The sequence below is a fragment of the Mustela lutreola genome, chromosome 2 (genome assembly GCF_030435805.1).
Source record: "Mustela lutreola isolate mMusLut2 chromosome 2, mMusLut2.pri, whole genome shotgun sequence".
Taxonomy (NCBI): domain Eukaryota; kingdom Metazoa; phylum Chordata; class Mammalia; order Carnivora; family Mustelidae; genus Mustela; species Mustela lutreola.
In genome coordinates, this window is record NC_081291.1 from 164,661,347 (window position 1) to 164,686,152 (window position 24,806).

A 24,806-nucleotide genomic window follows, 5' to 3' on the forward strand; every position below is an offset into this window, starting at 1 on the left:
AGGAAGTACTAAAAAAATGGGGGTGGGAGAGAGGGGAGGACTTGTGAAAAGGACACGGGAGCCAGCCTGAAAGAATGCACAATGGCCAAAGCTTGAACAATTTCAACAATGAAATAACTGTAGCATTCTATTTTGACTGAAAGGATAAAATAAATATTTCCTTGAGTCCATACTGATATAAATAAATGATTGAATGCATAAATTGGAGTAGAAGAGACAAATATCCTTTGCAGAATAATTACAAAAATATATTTAGATACTCCCTTCTCAAAGAGATGGAGATTAGTTCCCCTCTCATTGAATGGGCTAGACTTAGTACCCACTTCCAGAGAATAGAATATGGAAAGGGAAAAATAGTAATATAGCAGTAATTACTTGAGTCATGTTAATAGGAAATTTCGGGAGGGAAAAGTTGGTGTGAGAGACTACATCTTTTATAACTTAAATTCTTCAGTATGATCTGATTCATTTAATATAAGGTTATTTTATTTGTATAATAAAAAAATCTAGGGGTGCCTGGGTGCCAGGTCGGTTGAATGATGACTCCTGGTTTCTGCTCAGGTCATGATCTCAGGGTCATGAGATTGAGCCCTGCGTCAGGCTCTGTGGTCATCACGGAATCTGCTTAAGACTCCGTCCTTCTCCCTCTGCCCCTCCCTTCCTCTAAAATAAGTAATCTTAACAAAAATCTAGGTAAGTAACAAAAAGAATTAAAAATAGGAAAATAAGGACTGTTCAAAAGCTGGGCAGGGTGTTTAAAGATCAAAAAATGGAAGAATTTATGAAAAATGTTAAGTATGTGGGATCATGTTGATGGCAGAACCATACAGTGTGGAGAAATCTGCAACCCAATATAGACTTAAAGGTGAATAAGTAGGAAAGTAAGTCTTCCCACTGCAATTCTGGAAGATGCCAACACTCCGAGCCTTTGAAAAGTAGGAGGGGGTAGAGGTTGGTTATCCTAGTCCATTCAGGCTGCTATAACAAAATATCATAGATTGAGTGGCTTTTAAACAACAGATATTTATTTCTCACAGTTCTGGAGGCTGGGAGTCCAAATCATAGTGCCAGCATGGTTGGATTCTGGTGAAGGCCTTCTTCCAGGTTGTAGATTGTGTACTTCATGATGTACCCTCACATGGTGGAAGGGGCAAGCAAGCTCCCTGAGCTCTCTTTCGTAAGGGTGCTAATCCCATTTATGAGGACTTTGCTCCCATGACCCAAACATTTCCCAAAGGCCCTACCTCATAATACCTTGAGTTTTAGGATTTCAGTGTACGAATTTTGAGGTGGGAAAGAAACATTCAGATCATAGCAGTGGTCAAAAGTAATGAATTAGCAAACTTCAGAACAATCATAGCAGGACCAATTAGGATACCTAATTACAATGTTTACTCACAGGGCTAAGCTACTAGAACATTTTTCTGTAAACTGAGGGTATTTCCATCATGGGCTTTAGGGCCAGAGGGAGAATCAGGGTTATTTTTTTTTTTTTTTTAAAGATTTTATTTATTTATTTGACAGAGAGAAATCACAAGTAGATGGAGAGGCAGGCAGATAGAGAGAGAGAGAAGCAGACTCTCTGCTGAGCAGAGAGCCCAATGCGGGACTCGATCCCAGGACTCTGAGATCATGACCTGAGCTGAAGGCAGCAGCTTAACCCACTGAGCCACCCAGGCGCCCGGAGAATCAGGGTTATACTTTAGAGAATTTCCACTTGTCACTGTGCATGTGGAGCTCCTTCCTTCGGAAGGCACCCATCTTATTGTTAACCTTCTTCACCAATGTGTGATAGTTTCGACAGCCAGAACTCTTACAGTCAGCATGTACATTCATGGCAGGGAGAAGAGTGATTTTTACATGTGTTAAAGTATTGGTTCTTAGTGGTGGATGCACATTAAAATCAAGGAGGGAGCTTTCTTTAAAAAGATGATTTCTGTAGTGCATCCCAAATTAAGAATCACTGAGTTAGGAAACCAACTTCATCTGTCAATTCAGTTAACTGATTCTCACTAAATATTTAAGGAAAACCATTAGGATAAAAGAGTAACATCAAGCTGAACATAAAGAGGAATTGATCTTTGAGAAAACAAACTGAATGTAGTGGACAAAGATAACATTTTTGTCCAAAAATATCCTAAAAAATGTGAGAGCATGTAATTTCCATAAAACAGCAGTGGGTGCTATGAAAAAGAAATGAGAATAAGAAAATTTTGGGAAATTAGAAACATGTTTTCTGAAATAAAAACTTTAATAGCAGATCGAATAGCTTCATGGTTGCACTTGATGATTAAATTAAAGGACTAGATAATCAAACCAAAGAGTTCTTAAATAACATACAAAAGGACAAAGAAGAAGCTTATGAGCTGTTGGACATGCAAAATAGATCTTGGAGGAGAACTAACCATTCTAGAGCTAAAATTCTACATAGTTGCAATAAGTGCTTGGGATGGGAGATGGGCGGTGGGCAGTTGGTGGGTAACATAGAGTCTGTTAAAACTTTTGTGGTGGGAGCAGAGGAGACCATAGATACTGTTTTTAATAGGAAGAAAACAGACTTAAATTTTAATATTAAGATACTTTAGATTATTGATAAGCAATTCCTTTACTCTCTGTTTTATCCTCCCAGCTTTGCTTTTCTTTGTGTACACGTTCATCCTCAAACTGGCTTCTTTCTTTTGCAGGATGTCTGTATTTGAAATTTTATGCTTTCTCTTTAAATTGGAAAGGGAAAGAGCATAGCTGCCCACACCATCAAAAAAAAATCCTGAGGTTTCCTATGTGTGGACCAATCTGAGACCAGTTATTGTGGCCAGAAAAAAGAAATCACTTCCCAAGACCTGCCATAAACTATCAGTGAAACACAAGGGCTGATTTAGAGGTATATACCTAAGTGAAAACTGGGGAATTTCATGAAGTGGAGAGAAAATATCAAATGTCCACTGTAGTATGTTTCTTAAAATTGTTAGGGAAATTCATAAATCAAACAGGTAGAAAAGGAAAACAGGTATTGAGGAAAACAAACAAAAAATCAGGCAAGGAAAAGTAGAAAAGTCAGGGTGGGAGGAGAGAGAGAACAAACTATGAGCATATGTGACAATGTTTACAATAAATATGACTGGAATAAATTCTCTCTTTTTTCTTCTTTTTTAAAAAAAGGCCCTTAGATTGTATAAAACCAAATTTGGTTACTTCAGACAAATATAAAAGAAAATAATGCAGAAAGCTTAAAAATCAAATACACATATGCATACCCTGAGCAAATGTTAAGTAGAAGAAAATGAACAGTAATTTGTTATCAATGTTTATTTCAAAGAGCAAACATTAACTTTTAAAAATATTTACTATGACTTTATACCTAAGGAGCTAAAAATACACACTCTTCTCAAACACTCATATAACCGTTAACAAAAATATATCATGTAAGAGGCCTAAAGGAAAACCTCAAATTCTAAAAATCAGCTACTTTTTTAAAAAGTTTATTTGTTTAAGTAATCTCTACACCCAGTGTTGGGGTCAAACTCGTATCCTGGAGCTCAAGAGCCACACTCTCTACCAACTCTCTAGCCAGGCATCTCTAAAAATTAGATACTACTTATCGCCAATCATAATACAAGGAAACAGTTGATATATATGCATATAAATTAACAAAAGGGGAGCCAAAGCTACTTGGAAAACTCTTTATTTCAGCTCAGGTTGAAGAGGGTGTAAGAGTTGAAATTACAAGGAAGAAAAAGTCAAGATCATAAAAAGCAAATCACAGAAAAAATATAAATGATTCATACCATGTGAAAGGGTATTTAGCCTCACCAGTCATCAGTGAGATGCAAGTTAAGCAATAAGATAAATTTTGTTGACTTTTAGACTGAGAAAAGCTTAAAAGCTGTTGATTGCAGTCTTTTTTTTTTCAGAATTGTTTTTAGTAGCAAAAATAATAAGAGGGGAAGAAGGAAAAAAATGAGTTTGGTCAATGGGGAACAGCTGAATAAATTATGGCTTTGTGTTTCATAGCACTGTGTAGGTATTAGAAAGAATAAGGTAAATTGATATGAACTTACCTGGAACGATGTTTATATTTCTAAGGAAAAATAAAGCATGTTACAGAGTGACCTATAAAGCATGATTTCATTTGTATAAAAAGTTTATGTGCATGGGATAATAATACAAATATATAGATAACGCTGAAGAAAGATCAAGAAAATTGGTACCGAATTGATTCCCAACTGGGAGAGAGTAAAATGGAATAGGTGGTAGTGGGTTCTTTAATTCTCCTCCCCACAATAAAAGGATGTAGTTAGGAGTAATATTTACTTTTTTGTTTTTCAGTATAGTATTTAAAAAAATTTTTTTTTTAATTTAGCTGACTGAGCCACCCAGGCACCCCTTAATCTCCTTTTCTTGTAAGGACACCAGTCATGCTAGATTAGAGCCCACCCTAAGACCCATTTTAACTTAATTACCACTTTAAAGACCCTATTTCTGGGGCACCTGGGTGGCTCAGTTGTAAAGCATCTGCCTTCGGCTCAGATCATGATCCCAGGGTCCTGGGATTGAGCCTCACATCAGGTTCCTGCTCAGGGGGAAGCCTGCCTCACCCTCTCCCACTCCCCCTGCTTGTGTTCCCTCTCTTTCTGTCTCTCTGTCAAATAAATAAAATAAAATCTTAAAAAAAAAAAAAAGGCCCTATTTCCAAATACAGTCACATTCCAGAGTACTAAGGTTTAGGACTTAAACAGTGAATTGAGGAAAACACAATACAGCCCATTTTGTAATTATAGATATATCTATATACACACATACATATATGTTATATACATACATTTGTATTATACACATATATAAATGTATACATATATTTAGATTGAATATTTAGATACTATGATTCAGTCTGTTTTAGATTGAACCATCTGAAATTATAGTTTCTAGAAGCAGAAAATGTCAAATGTGGGCAATTTCAGATGATTCAAAATAATACTGTGACATATTTAGTCATTCTTTTAAGATATTTATTTATTGCATTATTTTTTTTTTTAAGATTTTATTTATTTATTTGACAGAGAGCTATCACAAGTAGACGGAGAGGCAGGCAGAGAGAGAGAGAGAGGGAAGCAGGCTCCCTGCTGAGCAGAGAGCCCGATGCGGGGCTCGATCCCAGGACCCTGAGATCATGACCCGAGCCAAAGGCAGCGGCTTAAGCCACTGAGCCACCCACGCCCCATTGCATTATTATTTTTAAAAAGATTTTATATATTTATTTGAGAGAGAGAAAGAGCATGTTGAGGGGAGGAGCAGAGGGAGAGAATCTCAAGCAGACTGTGCTCAGCAGAGCCCAGCGCAGGGGCTCGATCCCATGACCCTGAGATCATGACCCAAGCTGAAACCAAGAGTTGGACACTCAGTCAACTGAGCCAGCCATGCACCCCTATTTATTTATTTTAGAGTGGGGGAAGGGGTAGAGGGAGAGGGAGACAGAGTCCCAAGCAGACTCCCTGCTGAGCATGGAGCCCAGCACAGGCTTGATCTCAATACCCGGAGATTACACTATGAGCCAAAGCCAAGAGTCAGACACTTAACTGACTGTCACCCAAGTGCCCCAGTCATTCTCCTTTAAAAAAGAAAAAAATCATTCATTTGGTGAGCCTTTGGGGTGTTTCGTTGTCCTTTGCTACTTGAAACAATTTTGTAAAGAATATCCTTGAATAAATGTCCTTTTGCACGTATGTGAATATGACTTGTATGGTAAATTTCTAATTGAGAGGTACGTGTTTCTGTGGACCAGACATGGGTCCACAGTATGTCAGGAGGAGCACTGGACACTCTGCCACAGGCCTCCCATCAGGGGCAGGGCTACCTCAGCAGAAATAAAGGAACTGGAAGCCTTAAGAACAGACAAAGACTAGGGGTAGGGGAGAGAATATAAGAGGCAGTATGGGGAGAGGCATTACCTGCATCAAAGGAACCATACTGAGATATTCTCAATGATTGTTGGTGACTAAAAATGAGTAGAGGATTTCTTTTGGATATTTGTTATCAGTAAAGTCATGGCATCCACCCTAAATTTTATCTAAGGAGCAGGATCATGCTACAGAGATTTGAACTGACCATGGAAGGTATTTTATAGTATTTGTATTTTATGTCCTGTTCTTTTAGTGTAGCAGTTACTAATATGTCCATAAGTAATTGCTTGGACTTATATAGGGAAAATGTCTGGAATTGATATCACCAGACTGTTAAAAGCAGAGGGGTCATTGGTACTTCATATACCTCTGTGCTGTTTAAAATTTTTGCAAAGAGCAGGGATTACTTATGCAATTGAATTTCTTTAAAGATTTATTTATTTATTTATTTATTTAGGGGAGAAGTAGGAGAGGAACAGAGGCAGAGGGAGAAAAAGAATCTCAAGCAGACTCTTCTGCTGAGTACGGAGACTTACATGGGGCTCTGTCCCACAACCCTGAGATCATGACCTGAGCCAAAATCAAGAGTTAGACACTTCACTGACTGAGCCACCCAGGCACCCCAAACTTTTAAAAACTTAATGTGTGGAATTTCATTATAATTTCTTAGCTAGGAGTGTTTGTAGTTTGTATGGACAGGAGCAAGAAAAGGGTCTAACAAATTCCAGACTGTTTACAGTGAGTATTCCTAGAAAGCATGATTGTAGAGCTGAGTAATTTTTCCATTTAACTTTATGTATTTCTTTCTTTCTTTTTTTTTTTTTTTAAGATTTTTATTTATTTATTTCACAGACAGAAATCACAAGTAGGCAGAGAGGCAGGCAGAGAGAGAGAGGAGAAAGCAGGCTCCCTGCCAAGCAGAGAGCCCGATGCGGGGCTCGATCCCAGGACCCTGGAATCATGACCTGAGCAGAAGGCAGAGGCCTTAACCCACTGAGCCACCCAGGCGCCCCAACTTTATGTATTTCTGTACTCTTTGAAAATAATTTTTATATAGATTGGTTACTTGTGTAGTTTGTAAATAAACATTTAAAACCTTTGGCTTATTTCTTCTTCTTGAGGCACCATTTGACTCAACTTCACAGTGAAAGCTCTGTGGCGGGACTTTATTAATTTCTGTTTCTTATATATGTTATAGTATCTCCGGGTTGGCATTTAGGAAACACCCTGACTGAGAGCAGCAAGCTTGGTGGCGATGCAATTGACAGGAAGCAGCCAACAGACGTTGCTAAAGCATGTAACATTTCCGTAATGGCAAAAAAAAATGAGGACTTTATTTATTTAATTTAACTTAATTTTATTTTTTAGAAATGAGGACTTTAGATAGCAGTTACACAAAGCAGAACACAGCCCAGCATGCTCATAAATAAGTCCCCAAGTGCCCACCAAGATGGAAAGCAGCTGCTGAAACCAAACACATAGAGGAAGGATTCTTGGGGCTATGAAAAGCACCCCTGTGTTTTCCCGAAGTATGTAATACAGATGTGCCAGACTTCATGATTTAATGAGTTGAACAGGTAGACCAAGTAATAGGACATTATAGGTAGAGGATTATTAACCTAAAATATGCTGGAGATAATAAATACAAATAATAACTCATATAGCAAAATACAGAGGGCAAAGATGCCTAACGCATTAAATAAGATGATAGAGCATACACATTCATGATGTCAAACATACAAGCTATAATCACGATTTTGTATATTTAATGATGGAGAAATGCTCACCTTACATAAAATGCAGAATACAGAATTGCTTATGGTCTAACATTTGTTAAAACTCAGGTGTGTGCAGAAAAAAAAGTCCATAAGAAATCTGTAAGAATGTCAACAGTGATTTTTGTGAATTCTGGTCAAGAAATGATTGAGAGTAGTTTCATTTTTTTCTTTGTGTCTGGATTTCTAGGTATATATATATTTATTTATTTATTTTAAAGATTTTATTTATTGATTTGACAGAGATCGCAAGTAGGCAGAGAGGCAGGCAGAGAGAGAGGAGGAAGCAGGCTCCCCACTGAGCAGAGAGCCCGATGTGGGGCTTGATCCCAGAACCCTGGGATCATGACCTGAGCCGAAGGCAGAGGCTTTAACCCACTGAGCCACCTAGGAGCCCCTAGGTATATATTTCTAGGGATAAATTATTTTTGTTACAAGGAAAACCTGTTAAAAACTGTTAAATAAGCCATTAAGGAGGATAAAGTTGCATTTGTTATAATTATGCTAGGGATAAAAATGGCTGTGACCTGGACCAGAGATTTAAGCTTAGTTGTGTTATCATTTCTGTGCATCCTCCTCTAGTTCAGTGGGTTAAGTCATTTTGATTGGAGAAAGCTAAGGATTTACTAGATATCTCAGATAAAGAAATAGAACACATTTAAAAACTGCCTATGTAGCTGTTCCATAAAACATTTTAAATAATTGTAAAATACTTAAGAATACATTAAGCAGCAGCAAAACAGAATTAAGTATTGGGTTGAAAAGATTTTCCACAAACCATGGACAAATTATGTTTAAGCAATGTACCATAAAGTGTTTTCAACTAAAATATTTTATTTATTTATTTATAAAGATTTTTTATTTATTATTTGTCAGAGAGACACAGAGTAGGAAGGAACAAGGGGAGCAGCAGGCAGAGGGAGAGGGAGAAGCAGGCTTCCCTCTGAGCAAGGAGCCTGATGATGCGGGTCTCCATCCCAGGACCTTGGGATCATGACGTGAGCCAAAGGTAGATGCTCAACTGACTGAGCCACCCAAGGGTCCCTCACGAAGACATTTTAATTCTAATTTGAAATTTTGATTGATAAGTGTTAGGTTTTCTCTTCATTGTATCTTTTTTGTTTGTTTGTTTTTAAGATTTTGTTTATTTATTTGACAGCGAGAGAGACAGTGAGAGAGGGAACACAAGCAGGGGGAGTGCGAGAGGGAGAAGCAGGCTTCCCACTGAGCAGGGAGCTAGATGCAGGCTCCATCCCAGGGACCCCTGGATCACGATCTGAGCGGAAGGCAGATACTTCACAATTAATCCACCCAGGTGCCCCTCTTCATTGTATCTAAAGATACAATTTAAATTAATCTTTATCACTAATTTGCTTCTTGGTGGAAAGAAAACACAATTTGCTCCTGAACAGTCAGACCTACTCTATTTATTTATTTATTTATTAAAGAGTTATTTATTTATTTATTTATTTATTTGATAGAGATCACAAGTAGGCAGAGAGGAACGCAGAGAGAGGGAGAGAGAGAGAGAGAGAAAGAGGAACGGAAGCAGGCTCCCTGCGGAGCGGAGTGCCTGATGCAGGGCTCAATCCCAGGACCCTGTTATCATGACCTGAGCCAAAGACAGAGACTTTAACCCCTGAGCCATCCGGGTGTCCCTAGACCTACTTAAAAAAAAAAATGCTTGTACTTATTCTTGGTAGCTTCACATATTTTCTGTAATAGGAAAATTGAGGATGATTGGTAACCAAAAAAAAAAAGAATTTTATGTTGAAAACAAGCAGACATATAAACTGATGGAAAAGATGAATGGGTAGAGAATTTCAAATTACCCAAAGAGACTTCCATCAAATATTTCTTTCCTTTTTTTTTTTCCTTTAAACGGGGCAATTGCGATACAATTCATATACCGTAAAGGTTAAAGTGAAATTCAGTGGTTTTAGTATATTTGCAGAGTTGTGCAACTATCACCATAGTCTAATCTCAGAACATCTCATCACCCCTGAAAGAACAAATACCTCCCCTGCTTGCGCCCCCCCCCCTCCCCCCCATGGCCATTAGCAGACATTCCTCATCTTCCTCACCCCTGGCAACTGCTAATTTACTTTCAGTCTCTCTAAATTTTCATGTTCCAGAATTTAAAGTAGATGGGAATCATACAATATGCTGTCTTCTGTGATTGGCTTCTCTCACACTGTATAATGTTTTCAAGTTTCATCCATCCTGTATCAGTATTTCATTCCTTTTCATTGCTGAGTTATATTCTGTTGTGTGAATATACCTCAATTAATTTATCCCTTCATCAGCTGGTATACATTTGGGTTCTTCCCCTTTTTGGATATTATAAATATTCCTGCTATGAACATTGACATACAAGTTTTTGTATGCGAACAGTTGTTTTTAGTTATCTTGAGTATATGTAGTAGAAATGCTTGGTCATATGATAACTCTATGTGTAACTTTTTTTTTTTAAAGATTTTATTTATTTATCAGAGAGAGGGTGAGAGAGCAAGCACAGGCAGACAGAATGGCAGGCAGAGGCAGAAGGAGAAGCAGGCTCCCTGCCGAGCAAGGAGCCCGATGCGCGACTCCATCCCAGGACTCTGGGATCATGACCCGAGCCGAAGGCAGCTGCTTAACCAACTGAGCCACCCAGGCGTCCCTATATGTAACATTTTAAGGAACTGCCAAATTGTTCCAAAGGGATGGTACCATTTTTTAATCCCACCAGCAGTATATGAGAGCTCCAGTTTCTCCACCTCCTCACCAACACTTGTTATTGACTGTCATTTTTATTTTAGCCATCCTGACAGATATGAGGTCATGTCTCACATGGTTTATTTTTTATTTGAAAGATCTTATTTATTTGACAGAGTATGAGAGAAAGTACAGGCAGGGGGATGTAAGAGTGGGAGAGGGAGAAGCAGATTCCCCGCTGAGCAGGAAGCTCAACGGGGGGCTCCATCCCAGAACCTTGGGATCATGACCTGAGCTGAAGGCAGACGCTTAACCCACTGAGCCACCCAGGCACCCCATTTTTTCTTTTTCTTGATGGTGCCCTCTGAGCACAAATATTTTTAATTTTGAAATTGAATATATTTTTATTTTGTCACTTGTGCTTTTGATTTCATATCTAAGAGTTTTAAAGTGTTAGCTATTATGTTGAGCTAGGATATGGTTCTTTCTGAGTTAATTTTTGTATGTGTTACAAGGTAGGGGTTTAACTTCATTCTCTTGAATGTTACTATCCCATTGCCTCAGCATCATTTGTTGGAAAAACTGTTCTTTCCCCCACTGAATGGTTTTGGCATCCTTGTTGAAAACCAGTTGGTCACAAATGTAAGGGTTTATTTCTGGCTCTTAGTTTGATTCCATTGATCTCCATGTCTGTCTTTATGCCAATACCACACTATCGTGGTTACTCTAGCTCTGTGGTAATTTTTTTAATTGTGAGCCCTCTTTTTTCTTTTGAGTCTTTCTAAACAATCCCTAGCAGTAGGATTCTACCTCAAACATTTAACACGTGTTTAAAGCAGATTATTTGAATATTTTGTTTTATGAGAAAACTATAAATCAAGTTTCTTTTTATTTGCATATGGCTTCTGATTGATGTTTTTGTCTTCTGTGAACAGCGGCCTTAGGAGAAAATAAGTTTTCTGGGCTAGATATTATCACCTACATATGTCCAGGACAATAAGATATAAATTGAAACAGAATTGTAGTTGAAGACATAGTTTTGCTAAAATGTACCATATATGGTACAAATGCACCATACTGTGTTTTCTTTCCTTCTTTCTTTCTTCCTTCCTTCCTTTCTTTCTTTCTTCTTTCTTTTTTTTCTGCAAGGGAGGGGGGAGGTAGAAAAGCACTATATGAAAATAGTTAAGGACCTGGACTCTGGATTTTGATTATATTAAGTTAGAATCCTGCCTCACTACTTCTTAACTTTGTGACTATGGACAAATTACTAAATTATTTTAATACCAATTACTTTATAATTTAGTGAGTATTAGATGGGGCTATATGTATAAAATAGTTATATAATGTGTATAAATGGTTCTATAATTATTTTAAAATAATTTTTTAAAAAGTGTTTGCCAACAGAGCATTGATTAAATCTGCAGATGTCAAACATTTTACATTGATAGCATAATTTTTTGCTTTCCCTTTCATTTTTTTATTTGTATTTTTTATTAAGATATAATTTATATGTCACAAAACACCCTTTTAAAGTGTTTAATTCATTGCTTTTTAGCATATTTACAAAGCTGTGCAATCATCTCCAAAATCTAATTCAAGAGCATCACCCCCCCAAAAACTCGTACCCATGAGCCATCACACTTCATTCCTTCTCCCCACTCCTGGCAACCACTGATCTACTTTCTGTCTCTATGGATTTGCTTCTTGACATTTCATATAAGTAGAATTGTACAATATGTGACCTTTTGGGTCAGGTTTCAAGGTTTTCAAGTGTTACCCAGGCTATGGCAGGTATTAGTACTTCATATCTTTGTATTGCTGAATAATATTCCCTTGTGTGGACAAGCTCATTTTACTTACCCATTCATCATTCACATGGACATTTGGCTTGTTTTGACTCACTGGCTATTATGAGTATTGCCGCAACAAACATCCATGTACATGTTTTTGTGTGAACATGTGTTTTCAGTTCTTTTGGGTATATACCTAGGTGGCATTGCTGGATCATGGAGGGACTCTGTGTTTTGACTATTTGAGGAGCTGCCAAACTGTTTTCCAAAGGGACTGTACAATTTTACATTCCCACCAGCAATATGTGAGGTAATAGCATAGTTTTCACTATCAACATGTGTTTTATATATATACATAATATATAAAAACATTTAATATATAAAATATATATTAAATCTATATAAACGTATATTTTTCCAGCCTTATTGAGGTATGATTGATGAATAAATATTATATGTATTTATGGTATACAGTAAATTGTTTCAATATGTATACAATGTGAAATTATTACTGTGGCCAACCTAATGTACATATCCATCCCCTCACATAGTTACTTTTTGTGGCAAGAACAAAAGATTTTAAGATGTTCTCTCTTAGCAAATTGCAAGTATACAACAAATTATTATTAACTACAGTCATCATACTGTATATCAAGTCTCCAGAACTTTTTCATCTTAAAACTGAATGTCTGTACCCCTGATGAGCATGTCCCATTTCCCCTATCTCCTAGCCACTGGCGGCTACCTTTCTACACTCTATTATCATGAGTTCAACTTTTTTAGTTTCTACATGTGGGTGTGATTATACATTATTTGTCTTTCTGTATCTGGCTTATTCCACTTAACATAATGTTCTCCAGGTTGATTCATGTCACAAATATCAGGATTTCCTTCTTTTTTAAAGGCTGAATAATATTCCATTATGTACGTATATATGTGTATAAATATATACCTGTGTATATGTATGTATATGTAAATATATATATTTCATTGCATATATACGTATGTGTGTCACATTTTCCTTAACCATTCACCTGTTGACGAACACTTAGGTTGTTTGCATGTCTTGGCTGTTGTGAACACAGGATTGCAGATAGTGTTTTCATTTCCTTCAGATAAGTATCCAGAAGTGGGATTGTTGGATCCTTTGGTACTTCTCTTTTTATTTATTTATTTAAAAATTTATATTTTTAAAGATTTTATTTATTTGACAGAGAGAAACACAGTTAGAGAAGGAACACAAGTAGGGAAGCAGCAGAGGGAGAGGGAGAAGCAGGCTTCCTGCCAAGCAGGGAGCCGGATGTGGGGCTTGATCCTGGTACCCTGGGATCATGACCTGAGCCGAAGGCAGATGCTTAAGGACTGAGCCACACAGGCGCCCCCTCACTTCTCTTTTTAATTTTTGAGGAACCTCCATAATGTTTTCCATAATGGCTGTACCAATTTACATTCTCATTTATTGTGTACAAGGGTTCCTTTTTCTCTATATCTTTACTAACCCTCGTTATCTTTTGCCTTTTTGGTAATAGTTATTCTTTTTTTTTTTTTTTTTTTTTTTAAAAGATTTTTTTTATTTATTTATTTGACAGAGAGAAATCACAAGTAGGCAGAGAGGCAGGCAGAGAGAGAGAGGAGGAAGCAGGCTCCCCGCTGAGCAGAGAGCCTGATGCGGGACTCGATCCCAGGACCCTGAGATCATGACCTGAGCCGAAGGCAGCGGCTTAACCCACTGAGCCACCCAGGCGCCCCGGTAATAGTTATTCTAATAGGTGTGAGGTGAGATCTCATTATGGGTTTGATTTGCATTTCCCTGATGATTAATGATGTTGAACACCTTTTTATGTACTTGTTGGTCATTTGTATGTCTTCCTTGGAAATGTATATTCTTCTTTGAATATATATTTTTGAAAGAAATTCCAAGGGATTAAGAGGCAGGGACCTTGAGAGAGCCTGTTGAGGTAATGTTCTATATCTTCATCTTAGTGGTGTCTACATGGGTGTATTCACATATATAAATTCATTGAGCAATGGACTTAAATTAATGACTTATTGTATGTAAGTGACGTGTCAATTAAAAAAAAAAATCCTTACTTCATTGTACCTTTTTTCATTTTACTATAGACCAGGGGGGCTCTTTTTCAGACCATCACTGATCTGACAACCACTGATCTTGAGATAAAAGCTAAATATACTTATTAGACACAGAAAATTCCGTTACAGTCTAGTCCAAGTTTCCTTTCTCTCTGCACCTCCTATACCTTCCCTTCCTCCCATATTTTGTTTATTCTTGGAGTTCTCAGACTCACAAGACTTTCTTTATGTATGTGGCATTTACCGATTTTTTAAATTTGTTTTTAAAAACTTTTTATTTTCAGGGGCGCCTGGGTGGCTCAGTGGGTTAAAGCCTCTGTCTTTGGCTTGAGTTATGATCCCAGGGTCCTGGGATAGCCCTGCATCGGGCTCTCTGCTTAGTGGGGAGCCTGCTTCCCTTCCTCTCTCTGCCTGCCTCTCTGCCTGCTTGTGATCTCTGTCAAATAAGTTAATTAAAAAAAAAAAAACTTCTTATTTTCAAATAATTATAGACTCAAGGAAAGTTACAAAAATACTATGTACTACTGAATCCATGTACTACTGATTACCTTCCCCTAGTAGTGACGTATAGCTGTAGGACAATATCAAAACTAGGAAGTTGATATTCATTAACTAATTTGTAAATTCATCTTTTTAAAAATTATTTTTAAAATTCCCTTTGCTGCCCAATATGTTAACCATTAGCCACATGTAACTATTTAATTTAAATTATTCAAAATTATGTAAAATTAAAAGTTAATTCTATGGTCTCACTAGCCACATTTCAAGCATTTAATACCCACATGTGATGACTGCACAAAATTCTTTAATAACCCTGTTCTAGACTGTGTTCTTGAGGAAAGACTTGCCTTTTTCATCTTTATATCTGTAATTCCTAGGCAGTGTGGGCACTCACTCCATACCTGAATGGTTGGGTCTGGTCCTACCCTCTTGTTTTACATGTGAAGAATTGTGGGCCCTAAGTTGTGATAAATAAAACGATACCTCACTTTTGAGTATCACATCTTGAATGAGAACTTATTTTCCTAATTCCAGGTTCACTGTTCTTCCCATGTGGACTCATTACTTTGTGAATTCATTGATTTGTCTCAGTTTTAGAGAAGCAATATCAAAATAATACACTTCTCAAACTTTACGGTGCAGAAAAATCAACTAGGAAGCTTGTTAGAACTTCATATTTCTGGACTGTCCAGAAAGTAGGTCTGGGGTGGGGTATAAGAATCTATATTTTAAACATATGCTTTATCAGTACTGTGTGGTAGTAGCATAAGGATACTTAAGAGAGAGCCTAGAAATGGAACTGCACTAATATGGACATTCGATTTTTAACAAAGGTACCATTTGAGGAAAGGAAATCTTTTCAACACATGATGTCGGAACAACTAACTATCAATACGGAAGAAAAAATGAACTTTAACCCCTATCTCCTGTCTTATGTAATATGGATCACTGATCTAAATATGACAGTATCATAATCCTTGTAGGAGCGATCATAAGAGAATATCTTGGGGATGAGTAAAGGTTTCTTGGACAGGCCATAAAAGGAATCATCATAAATTTTTTTTTTTTTTAAAGATTTTATTTATTTATTTGACAGAGAGAGATCACAAGTAGGCAGAGAGGCAGGCAGAGAGAGAGAGGAGGAAGCAGGCTCCCTGCTGAGCTGAGAGCCCCATGCGGGACTCGATCCCAGAACCCTGAGATCATGACCTGAGCCGAAGGCAGTGGCTTAACCCACTGAGCCACCCAGGCGCCCCGGAATCATCATAAATTAAAAGTTGGTAAGTTTTTCTTCATCAAGACCTTTTGCTTACCAAAAGACACAATTAGGAAAATGCATAGGTAGACCACAGAATGAGAGAAAATATTGCAGAATACATTTCAGATTAAGGACAGGTATCCAGAAGATGTAAAAACTCAGAATATATGAAGATTTTCTGTAAGTCAACAATAAAAGGATAAATAATCCAATTAAAAAACTGGCAAAAAGTTATGAGCAGACAAAATAAGATCTACAAATGTCTAAACATGCATGCACAGGAAAAAGTACTCAATATTATCAGTCATCTAGGAAATGAAAATTAAACGAAAATGAGACTCCACTATATAAATACCAGAATGGTTGAAATGATTAAGTAAGCAAAACCCAATGTTGGAAGGATTTGGAGCAACCAGAACTCTTACATTTTGTGTGGGAGTGCAGAATGGTATTGTCACTCTGGGGAAAGTGTGACAAATGTTTTTATAGAAGTCTTTTTGTGGATATCCTTTTATAGGTAGTGTATCTTGAGTGGATACTTAGGAGTAAAACTGCAGGGTGTGTAAGAAGCATTTCTACTCCTAGATATTTACTCAGCAGAAAGAAAGATGATATCCACAAAAAATGTTACACAGAAATGTTCATGGACAGCAGCTTTATTCTTAGTAGCCAAAACACAGGAATAGGCCAGGTGTTCATCAACACAAAAATGAATAAATTGAACTATAAACTCCCACACAGTTACACAGTGGTACTCAGCAATAAAAAGGAACAAACTACTGGATGAATTTCAGAAGCGTTAAGCCGAGTGAAAGCTTGACACAACGGAATTCTCAGTTAAGGCATATAAAGCTCAATGGTGAAAAAAATGAGAACACCAGTTGCCTCTGTGGGAGTAGGGGGAGGTCTTGATTAGAAAAGATCATGAGAACTTTCTCTAGTCATAATCATGTTCTGCACCTTGCTACGGGTTGGGTCAAACTAGTGTGTGCCTTGGTCAGAGTACTTAAGATTTGTGCGTTTCACTCAATGTAAGTTTTGCTGTGAGGATCAAAAATAGTTTAAAAGTTGTGATTTTGGGGCACCTGGGTGGCTCAGTGGGTTAAGCCACTGCCTTCGGCTCAGGTCATGATCTCAGGGTCCTGGGATCGAGTCCCACATCGGGCTCTCTGCTCAGTGGGGAGCCTGCTTCCTCCTCTCTCTGCCTGTCTCTCTGCCTACTTGTGATCTCTTTCTTTGTCAAATAAATAAATTAAAAAAAAAAAAAGTTGTGATTTTGATGCAAGTGATCTCAAAACCGCACTTTAAGAACCATTGTATTTGATTAATTTCAGAAATAATTCTCTCTTACCATGAAAAATAATAATTCATGGGTTACTAATATAACATTTAGAAATTTTGCCTTAAAAATTCGTGGCACTTAAAATATTTTAAAAGGTATATTTTTAAAAGTAACATTTCCTTATTAGTAGGTTAATGAATTGGTGGACAAGGACTTAAGACAGTATTATATAGTTTATTTTTTTCAGTAAGTATTCTTTTCTAATGTGAGGGATGCAATTTTAATATCAGGAGTAGCATCTGGAAACAGTTGTGCATTGATAAACATAGTTGAATTGGTTAAAATGTGGTTTGAGATGGATATTTATAGAGACATTTGGGAAAGCGGATGATAAACCTCTTTCAGTTAAACCCCTGCCTCTCACCCCCACCCCCATGCAATGAATATGTTTACTTATTTGATAGGCCTCTAGCATCATTTACTTTAAGATTCTAAATGTTTAGAAGATTGGAACTTTTACTTCATGTATCTTAATTGGAACATGAATCTGCAAACTTTCAGAAGTCTCCAGAGGAACAATGGGAACTCTGACACTAATGACCAAATGGTGACTCATGGATACAGGGGAAATCTGATCTTATGGGTTTGTAGGTGAAATTTTATGTTCAGTTGTCTTGCTGTATCCCAAATAATCTCTCTTATAATGGGTGATCAGTCAGATGCCTGAAATTCCACCAACTAAAGATACCTGCCTGCCTCTCTAAAATTTCCTGATAAGAATCCTCTGGGGGCATTATTAAATTTCAGGCTCCTCCCTTAAAGATTGGAATTCCTCCCTGAGAGACTGATTCAGTGGGTCAGAGATGGGCTGACAATTTTGTAGTTTTTAACTAGTACCTTTTGAAAATACAAATTCCAACACTTTTTTGGGAAGAAGCCCCCAAATCGACATGTTTTAGAGCATATATGGTGAGAGGCCGTCTTCTCGTGTCACTGCCACACCCTGAGTCAGTTCTGTCACTGTCAAAAGAGAGGAGAGGAAAGTAGGAGACTGAGGGAAGATAATTTATGATTGAGGGCAGATCTTAGCATAAGACCTAGGTGGAGGAAGGTAAGAACTTGAAGGACAGTGAGCTTGTCTGAGAGGAAGGAAAGAATCTCCTGGGAACCATCCAATGGCTGTAGTCCTTGCTACCATTTTTTGGTAGGGGAGGGCCGGGGGACATGGCAACCCACTGGAGAGTGACTTTTTAAAGCAACTACGTTCATTAGCTTTCAAGTGGTGGGGAGAATTCAGGGTAATTCTGTATGCCACTAAAAATTTGTCTACATGCCACGGGTTGCCAGTCATTTTACATGCTGTTAATGGAAACCCAGCAACTATAAACATACATTGATTTTTCTCTTGTGTAGTAAGAAGAAGACATAACCTATAGACCATCTTCTGGCAGAAGATGATAGATTTGGATCAGAAACGGGAGGCGTTGGAAGCCAGGAATCAAAAGTGAAGAAATTCTGCAAGCCCTTGGGTGAGAAAGGTGACAGGGATTTATTTATTTACTCACACACCTCACATTGTTGTTACGTGGCTATCTAATGTGAGTGTGTTGCTTTTAGGCTGATGTGTGCCATCAATGATATTAGGGAGAGGGTGGAATCAGCTGCTGGAAATGGGTCTTGAGTGCACATTTCTTCATAGGCTGCTTTGGCCAATACTTCCTGTCATGACGTTGTCAGCATTCACTTCTACTTATTTCCCTGGACCCTTCTTCCACCTTTCCAGGGCTAGAGTGGAACCTGAAATACCTTCATTATTATTCATGGCTAACATTGGTTGAATTATTTTTTGCTGCGCACCCTGCTGCTGTGCATTTTTTATTTCTTTCTCAAAATAAGGGTCTAGATGCTTTGATTATTGTCCATTTTGAAGACGAAGCACCTGAGGTTCCAAAAGGCTAATCTAGCTTGCCCAGGACCTTATGGCTAGGGAATGGTAGAACCAGATTTTAAACTCATGCTTGCTTGCTTTCTCTTCCTTCCCTCTCTCCCTCTTTACTTCCTTTCTTCCTTCTTCCCTACCTTCCTTCTCTTAGAGCACTTGCATGTACAGACATACACAGTAGGGGGGGGAGGGAAGAGAGAGAGGGAGAGCGAGAATCCCAAGCAGGCTCCTTGCCTACCTTGGGGCCCACTCAGGCTCCATCTCACAACTCTGGGATCATAGCCTGAGCTAAAATCAAGAGTTGGACACTTTAACCACCCAGGCACTCCTGAACTCCTGCTTTCTGACTTCTAATTCCAAACTCAGAAAATGGGAAACTGCCCTTGCACCTCCTTCAGTGTGCAGAAACAAGTATCCCAGCTGGACAGACCGCTTTTGAAAGGCCGTCAGTCCCTGAGACTTAAAAGCATTAAGGTTTTCATTATGAAATTTTTGAAAATCAGAGAAGGGAGAGAAAACACCTATAATATGGCTGGCCTTACATAACTACAATTAACTAGTATCTTCATGTATTTGCTTTCAGGCTTTTTGGGGCATATGAATATATTTCCTTATAGTATGTATATTCTTTAGTATCTGATATTTTAAGTATAAGTAGAATTTCCATACTCCTAGATTTTCATGACTCGAGTGATAACGTAAGACTTCTAGCAGTTTGAGAGAAGGCTAGCAAATAAGTGAATGAGTTGATTCCGTGTATGGAATATTATGTGTCTGTGCACTTGTCGCTTTTGATTTTCTGTGTTCAGAGGGGAGGACTATTGTTTTAGTTTAAATTTTGTAGAACACTTTAAACAGTACCGTGAACAAATAACATACTCTCCCAAATCAAATACGTTTTACCTGTTGTTCTAGGTCTTGCTCAAATCCACACCACCATTAAGCCTTTCTAGATTTTCAAGCCCATGATGATCTTTCTCTATTCCAGTCTTCTCAAGCGCTTCCTGGCTGTGTCTCCCATTTGACATTCACCATGCCCTCCATTTGCTAGTCACGATGTTTTTTGTCCTGTTTTCTTATACCTTTCTCTATCCACGACAGCTAAGCTAGCGCTTTTTTCATGACATCACTTTTGTTTTTTTAGCATTTTGGTATTCAAACCAAATTGCTATTAATCAATTTCTCTGACATACTGACTTTAAACTTTCTGGTGTGTCTTTCTTTGCCTTGTAGTTTCCTATCACTGTAATCATGCCAGAAATGACAGAGAATGAGACTCCTACAAAAAAGCAGCACAGGTACGTAGCCCCGGTCCAAAAATAACATATAGTTTGGGCAGATAAAAAGCAGAATTAGTCCCTACTTTGCTAAAAAGGCAGTCCTCAGGGAACTTTCATTTGGGTGCCTGGAAAACCATTGCTCTTCAGAATATGTGTGGATAAATAAATACAGATGTACCAAAAGGAGTATAGAGTTAAAATTTACCTGTCCTCCTCATTTTATTAACACTGTAACAAGTAAGAATGGTAGGAAGTAATTAAAATTGTATAATACCAAATCTGTGTTAAATGTTTACCTTCTCATGAAAATTTTACTTGCACACAGTATTATAGTCTTTATAAATCATAAATTCATTTAGACTGAAGTCAATTTAAATAGACGTTTTGTGACATTACAATTTTCTGACATTATAATTTTCTAACATTACAATATGCACAGCAGTATATTACTTCTGGTTCTTTGTATAAGCCCCTTTCTGAATTTCCAGCATTTGGGGCAGTGTTTCTGCTTAGAATTGCATGCCTGGTGCTTTCATTAATATTAAAATCCCCATTCTCTTTCTTTACCAAATAGCTATTAGGGAATGCTAATGTTTGTACATAAAAGGGAAAATCAGTGGTTTTAGGAAATTAGCTTTTAGGTACACAAATGCAAAACATGGCTCAAATGCCAGTAATCTGTGCCTGGGTGCTGTTGGCTGCCTTTTTTCTCCCTGCGATTAGAAGTTTCCTCCTGTTCTTGTATCCCTTACACATTCACAGCACCCCTTCCCGGCCACCAGGGCAAACATCAGAGGTTACCTACTTGGGATATCTCTCTGAGAGTTGACTAGCTCTTTAATTACATTTTTCAAATAGTTAAGGTTTTTTCAGTGATTAATTTACTTCCCAACCAATGACTTCTGGGTATGGAAGAATAGAGAATTGTAGTTACTTCTAGAAATCGTGGATTCTAAATTTACATTGATGTACCTACAGTTAAATGTTTTCCATACCATAATATTTATTAAGAAAATGTTTCTTTGGGTGGTTTCCTGTTGATACAACAAATACAAATTCATAAAATTTATTCTTACAGTTCTCAAAATATAAAGTGTTAAAAATGTTTTCCCATTATTTTCATGTTCCTTTTATCTTTTTGTTTCAGAAAGAAAAACCGGGAGACACACAACGCAGGTAGAAACAACAATTTCAATTATATTTGTTAGCACTTTTTACATTCAAAATGAAATTATACTGTAGTTGATTTTAAGTTTTTGTGTTGTAAGCATAGCATCATTATTCATTATGTTTTGGGGAAATGTCCCTTACTTTTTTTTTTTTTTTTTTTTTAAGATTTTATTTATTTCTTTGAGAGAGAAAGCATGAGTGAGGAGGAGGGTCAGAGGGAGAAGCAGACTCCTTTCTGAGCAGGGAGCCCTAAATGGGGCTCCATCCCAGGACCCCAAGATCATGCTGAAGGCAGATGCTCAGCTGATTAAACCACCCAGGTGCCCCTGTTCCTTATTTTTTATTTCTTTATTGTTTAATTGACAAAAAGCCCCCAGGCTCACGAAGGTGGTTTATCTGCTGATTCATTGTCTATTTAAATAATTTAAGGATTAATATGTATCCCTGGAACTAGAGGTTTAAGTGGTTTCACTCACTGAGGAGGTCCAGCTCTACCTCTGCCAAATGGAATAAAGAGTATGTGTCTTTGCAGAAATTCTAGAGGGGGCTGGCTGCCTACAGGAGTAGGGGAGAGATGAGCAGCAGGCTGTAGACCTTAAAGGTCCTAGAAATGTGAAGAGTCTTAATGAAGTTATGGAGTCCTCAATTACAGAGAAATATAGAAAATACATATTTGATTTTATCTCAAAATATCAAAATTCTAGGCCAAAGCCAGATAAACATTTATAGAAGTAATTGTATGTACTTTTACAATTTGGTACATTTTATAACACTTTATTTTTCAGGGGCTACAGCCTTCTAGTCATCGTAAAAGGTGTTTTAAGGTTCTATAATCTAAGTAGGTCTCCTTTGCCCATATGAAAATGCAGCTGTTTAGTAACTTAGCTTGTTTGTAGGTTCTTAAATTTCAGTTATCACTAAAATCTCTAGTAATTACTTGAAACATAGCAACTTCTGTTTATAATTCGAATTTAATTATTATAGATCACATTTTAAAATGTTAATAGAAGTATTACTTTTATCAGTTCCTATAATACTAGACTTAAAATATGACATTCTTAGAAATCTAATTGTAGTTATTTGTCTCCAATAGATACTGTTTGATAAAATTTTGTTAGGGATTTCTTTACCTAAAATTTCTTTACCCAGGGAGAATAACAAACTTTGGCATTGGTACCATAAGGTTTGATAAATGGATTTTCCTCCCTGTCTAGTGGAGAGGCATAGAAAGAAGAAAATCAATGCCGGAATAAATAGGATAGGAGAGCTGATCCCGTGTTCCCCTGCCCTGAAGCAGGTAAGAAGTCCACTCATATTTTCATTCCTTACTTGTGAAGATATAATTCTCTAAGTTGTTTCTTTGCTCAGAATGATTATTTTTGTTTCCTGTTGTTTATGGTATATAGTTACTTGCCTCATTGTTTTTCATTTGCTTAATTTTCTATATACCTATCTTTAATTTCCCCATACTTATAGCAGTCTTATAGCAGAGCATTCTGCATAGTCAGATGGACCACATAATTTTTAGATCTTTAAGATCTTGAATTATTCAGTCCTATGATTACCTTTATTTATGTGCTATTGTATTTACCAGGCATTTCTTTTATTTTCTGTCAGTCATATTTTTTGTCTTAAATTATTACCTAGAGGGGCGCCTGGGTGGCTCAGTTGGTTAAGCAGCTGCCTTCGGCTCAGGTCATGATCCCAGCGTCCTGGGATCGAGTCCCACATCGGGCTCCTTGCCCTCCGCAGGGAGCCTGCTTCTCCCTCTGACTCTGCCTTCCACTCTGTCTGCCTGTGCTCGCTCTCGCTCGCTCTCTCTCTGACAAATAAATAAATAAAATCTTTAAAAAAAAAAAAAAAATAAAAAAAAAATAAATTATTACCTAGAATCTTCCAAAGATCTCTATTTTATTCTCTGTGCCCTATCAACATCCAGTGGTACATAAATCTCAGCTTTTAAACAGGACAGTATTCCTTCATGAATAAAGCTTTTTGTTTCCTGTGATAATGAGGATAAAATGTGCTTACTGAAAACAAAACAAAATAAAACAAAATGGAAACAATATGGAAGGCATAAAAAAGTTTGAAAAATAAATTGACATGCTACTTCCAAGTTATAGCTACTATTATGACTATTATATTATTATAACTATTGTTGTTATACATCTTACACATGCTGTTACACATTGCTTCATGATTTTATATATCTGTATCTATATCTAGACACCAAGTGCTGCTTTATAACCTGCCTTGTTATTTTCATTCACTGGTATATACTAGACTTTTAGTTACAGATACCCTTCCTCATATGATCTCCTTTCTTTTTCATGGTTATGTAGTGTTTCATTATAATGGGATTTCATAATTTGTCTTAGCCTTTTGGTTAGTTTTTAATTAAATTAATATATGTGAAAATTAATATATAAACATAACAAATAGCACTAAAAACCTTACAACAACAATATGAGCCTCTGGACTTCTTGCTTCCCAAGTCTAGTACAACAACTTAAAGGCATCCATTCTCAACTCTTTCTTCTGAAATAACCTTTATATTTTGAAATAATAAGCTTTTATTACTATATCTTAATATTTCTATTTTAGATTTTATCTATTGTCTTCTTATTCTTTTCCTTTGGCTTCACCTTGTCTAATCCTCCCAATATAATTCTACTCAAACTTTTGGTTAAATTGGTATTCAGTTTTTTGTTTTTTAGACTGAAAATATGGTTAATTGTAGGAGGGAATACTATTACTATGTTTTGTCTTGTACGTAACTTTTGTGTTTTGGGGGGTTAATAATTGCCTCACTTTTCATTTGCTTACCTGTTTATATGCCAATCTTGATATTTATTTATTTAAATTTTTAAAATTTTATTTTTTATTTTTAAGTAAGCTCTATACCCAATGTGGGGCTTGAACTCACAACCCTGAGATCAAGGGTCCCATGCTCTACTAACTGAGCCTCTTAGGCACCTCTCTCTATACCTCTCTTTAATTCTTTCCACACTTCCAACTGTCTCTTTAGGGTTACTGCATAGTCAAGTGTATCACATAATTTGTTTTCTCTTTTTCCTTTGAGACTTTACTTCTAGAACCTTCTGCCGCTCTTCAGTCTCA

At 37.1% G+C, this 24,806-nt stretch overlaps 1 protein-coding gene across 3 annotated transcripts in view; it reads left to right on the forward strand.

Annotated features, from left to right (window-relative positions):
* USF3 (upstream transcription factor family member 3) overlaps positions 1–24,806 on the forward strand; it is a 51,290-nt gene that overhangs the window by 8,363 nt on the left and 18,121 nt on the right. The window contains exons 2-5 of one of the 3 annotated variants that reach the window (XM_059164092.1): positions 18,708–18,832; positions 20,470–20,534; positions 21,664–21,692; positions 22,901–22,983. In XM_059164092.1, coding sequence (XP_059020075.1) covers positions 20,488–20,534; positions 21,664–21,692; positions 22,901–22,983 — 159 coding nt within the window. In that variant the 5' untranslated portion in view covers positions 18,708–18,832; positions 20,470–20,487. The remainder of the gene's footprint in view (positions 1–18,707; positions 18,833–20,469; positions 20,535–21,663; positions 21,693–22,900; positions 22,984–24,806) is intronic. The other 2 variants (XM_059164091.1, XM_059164093.1) reach the window with 2 other exon arrangements.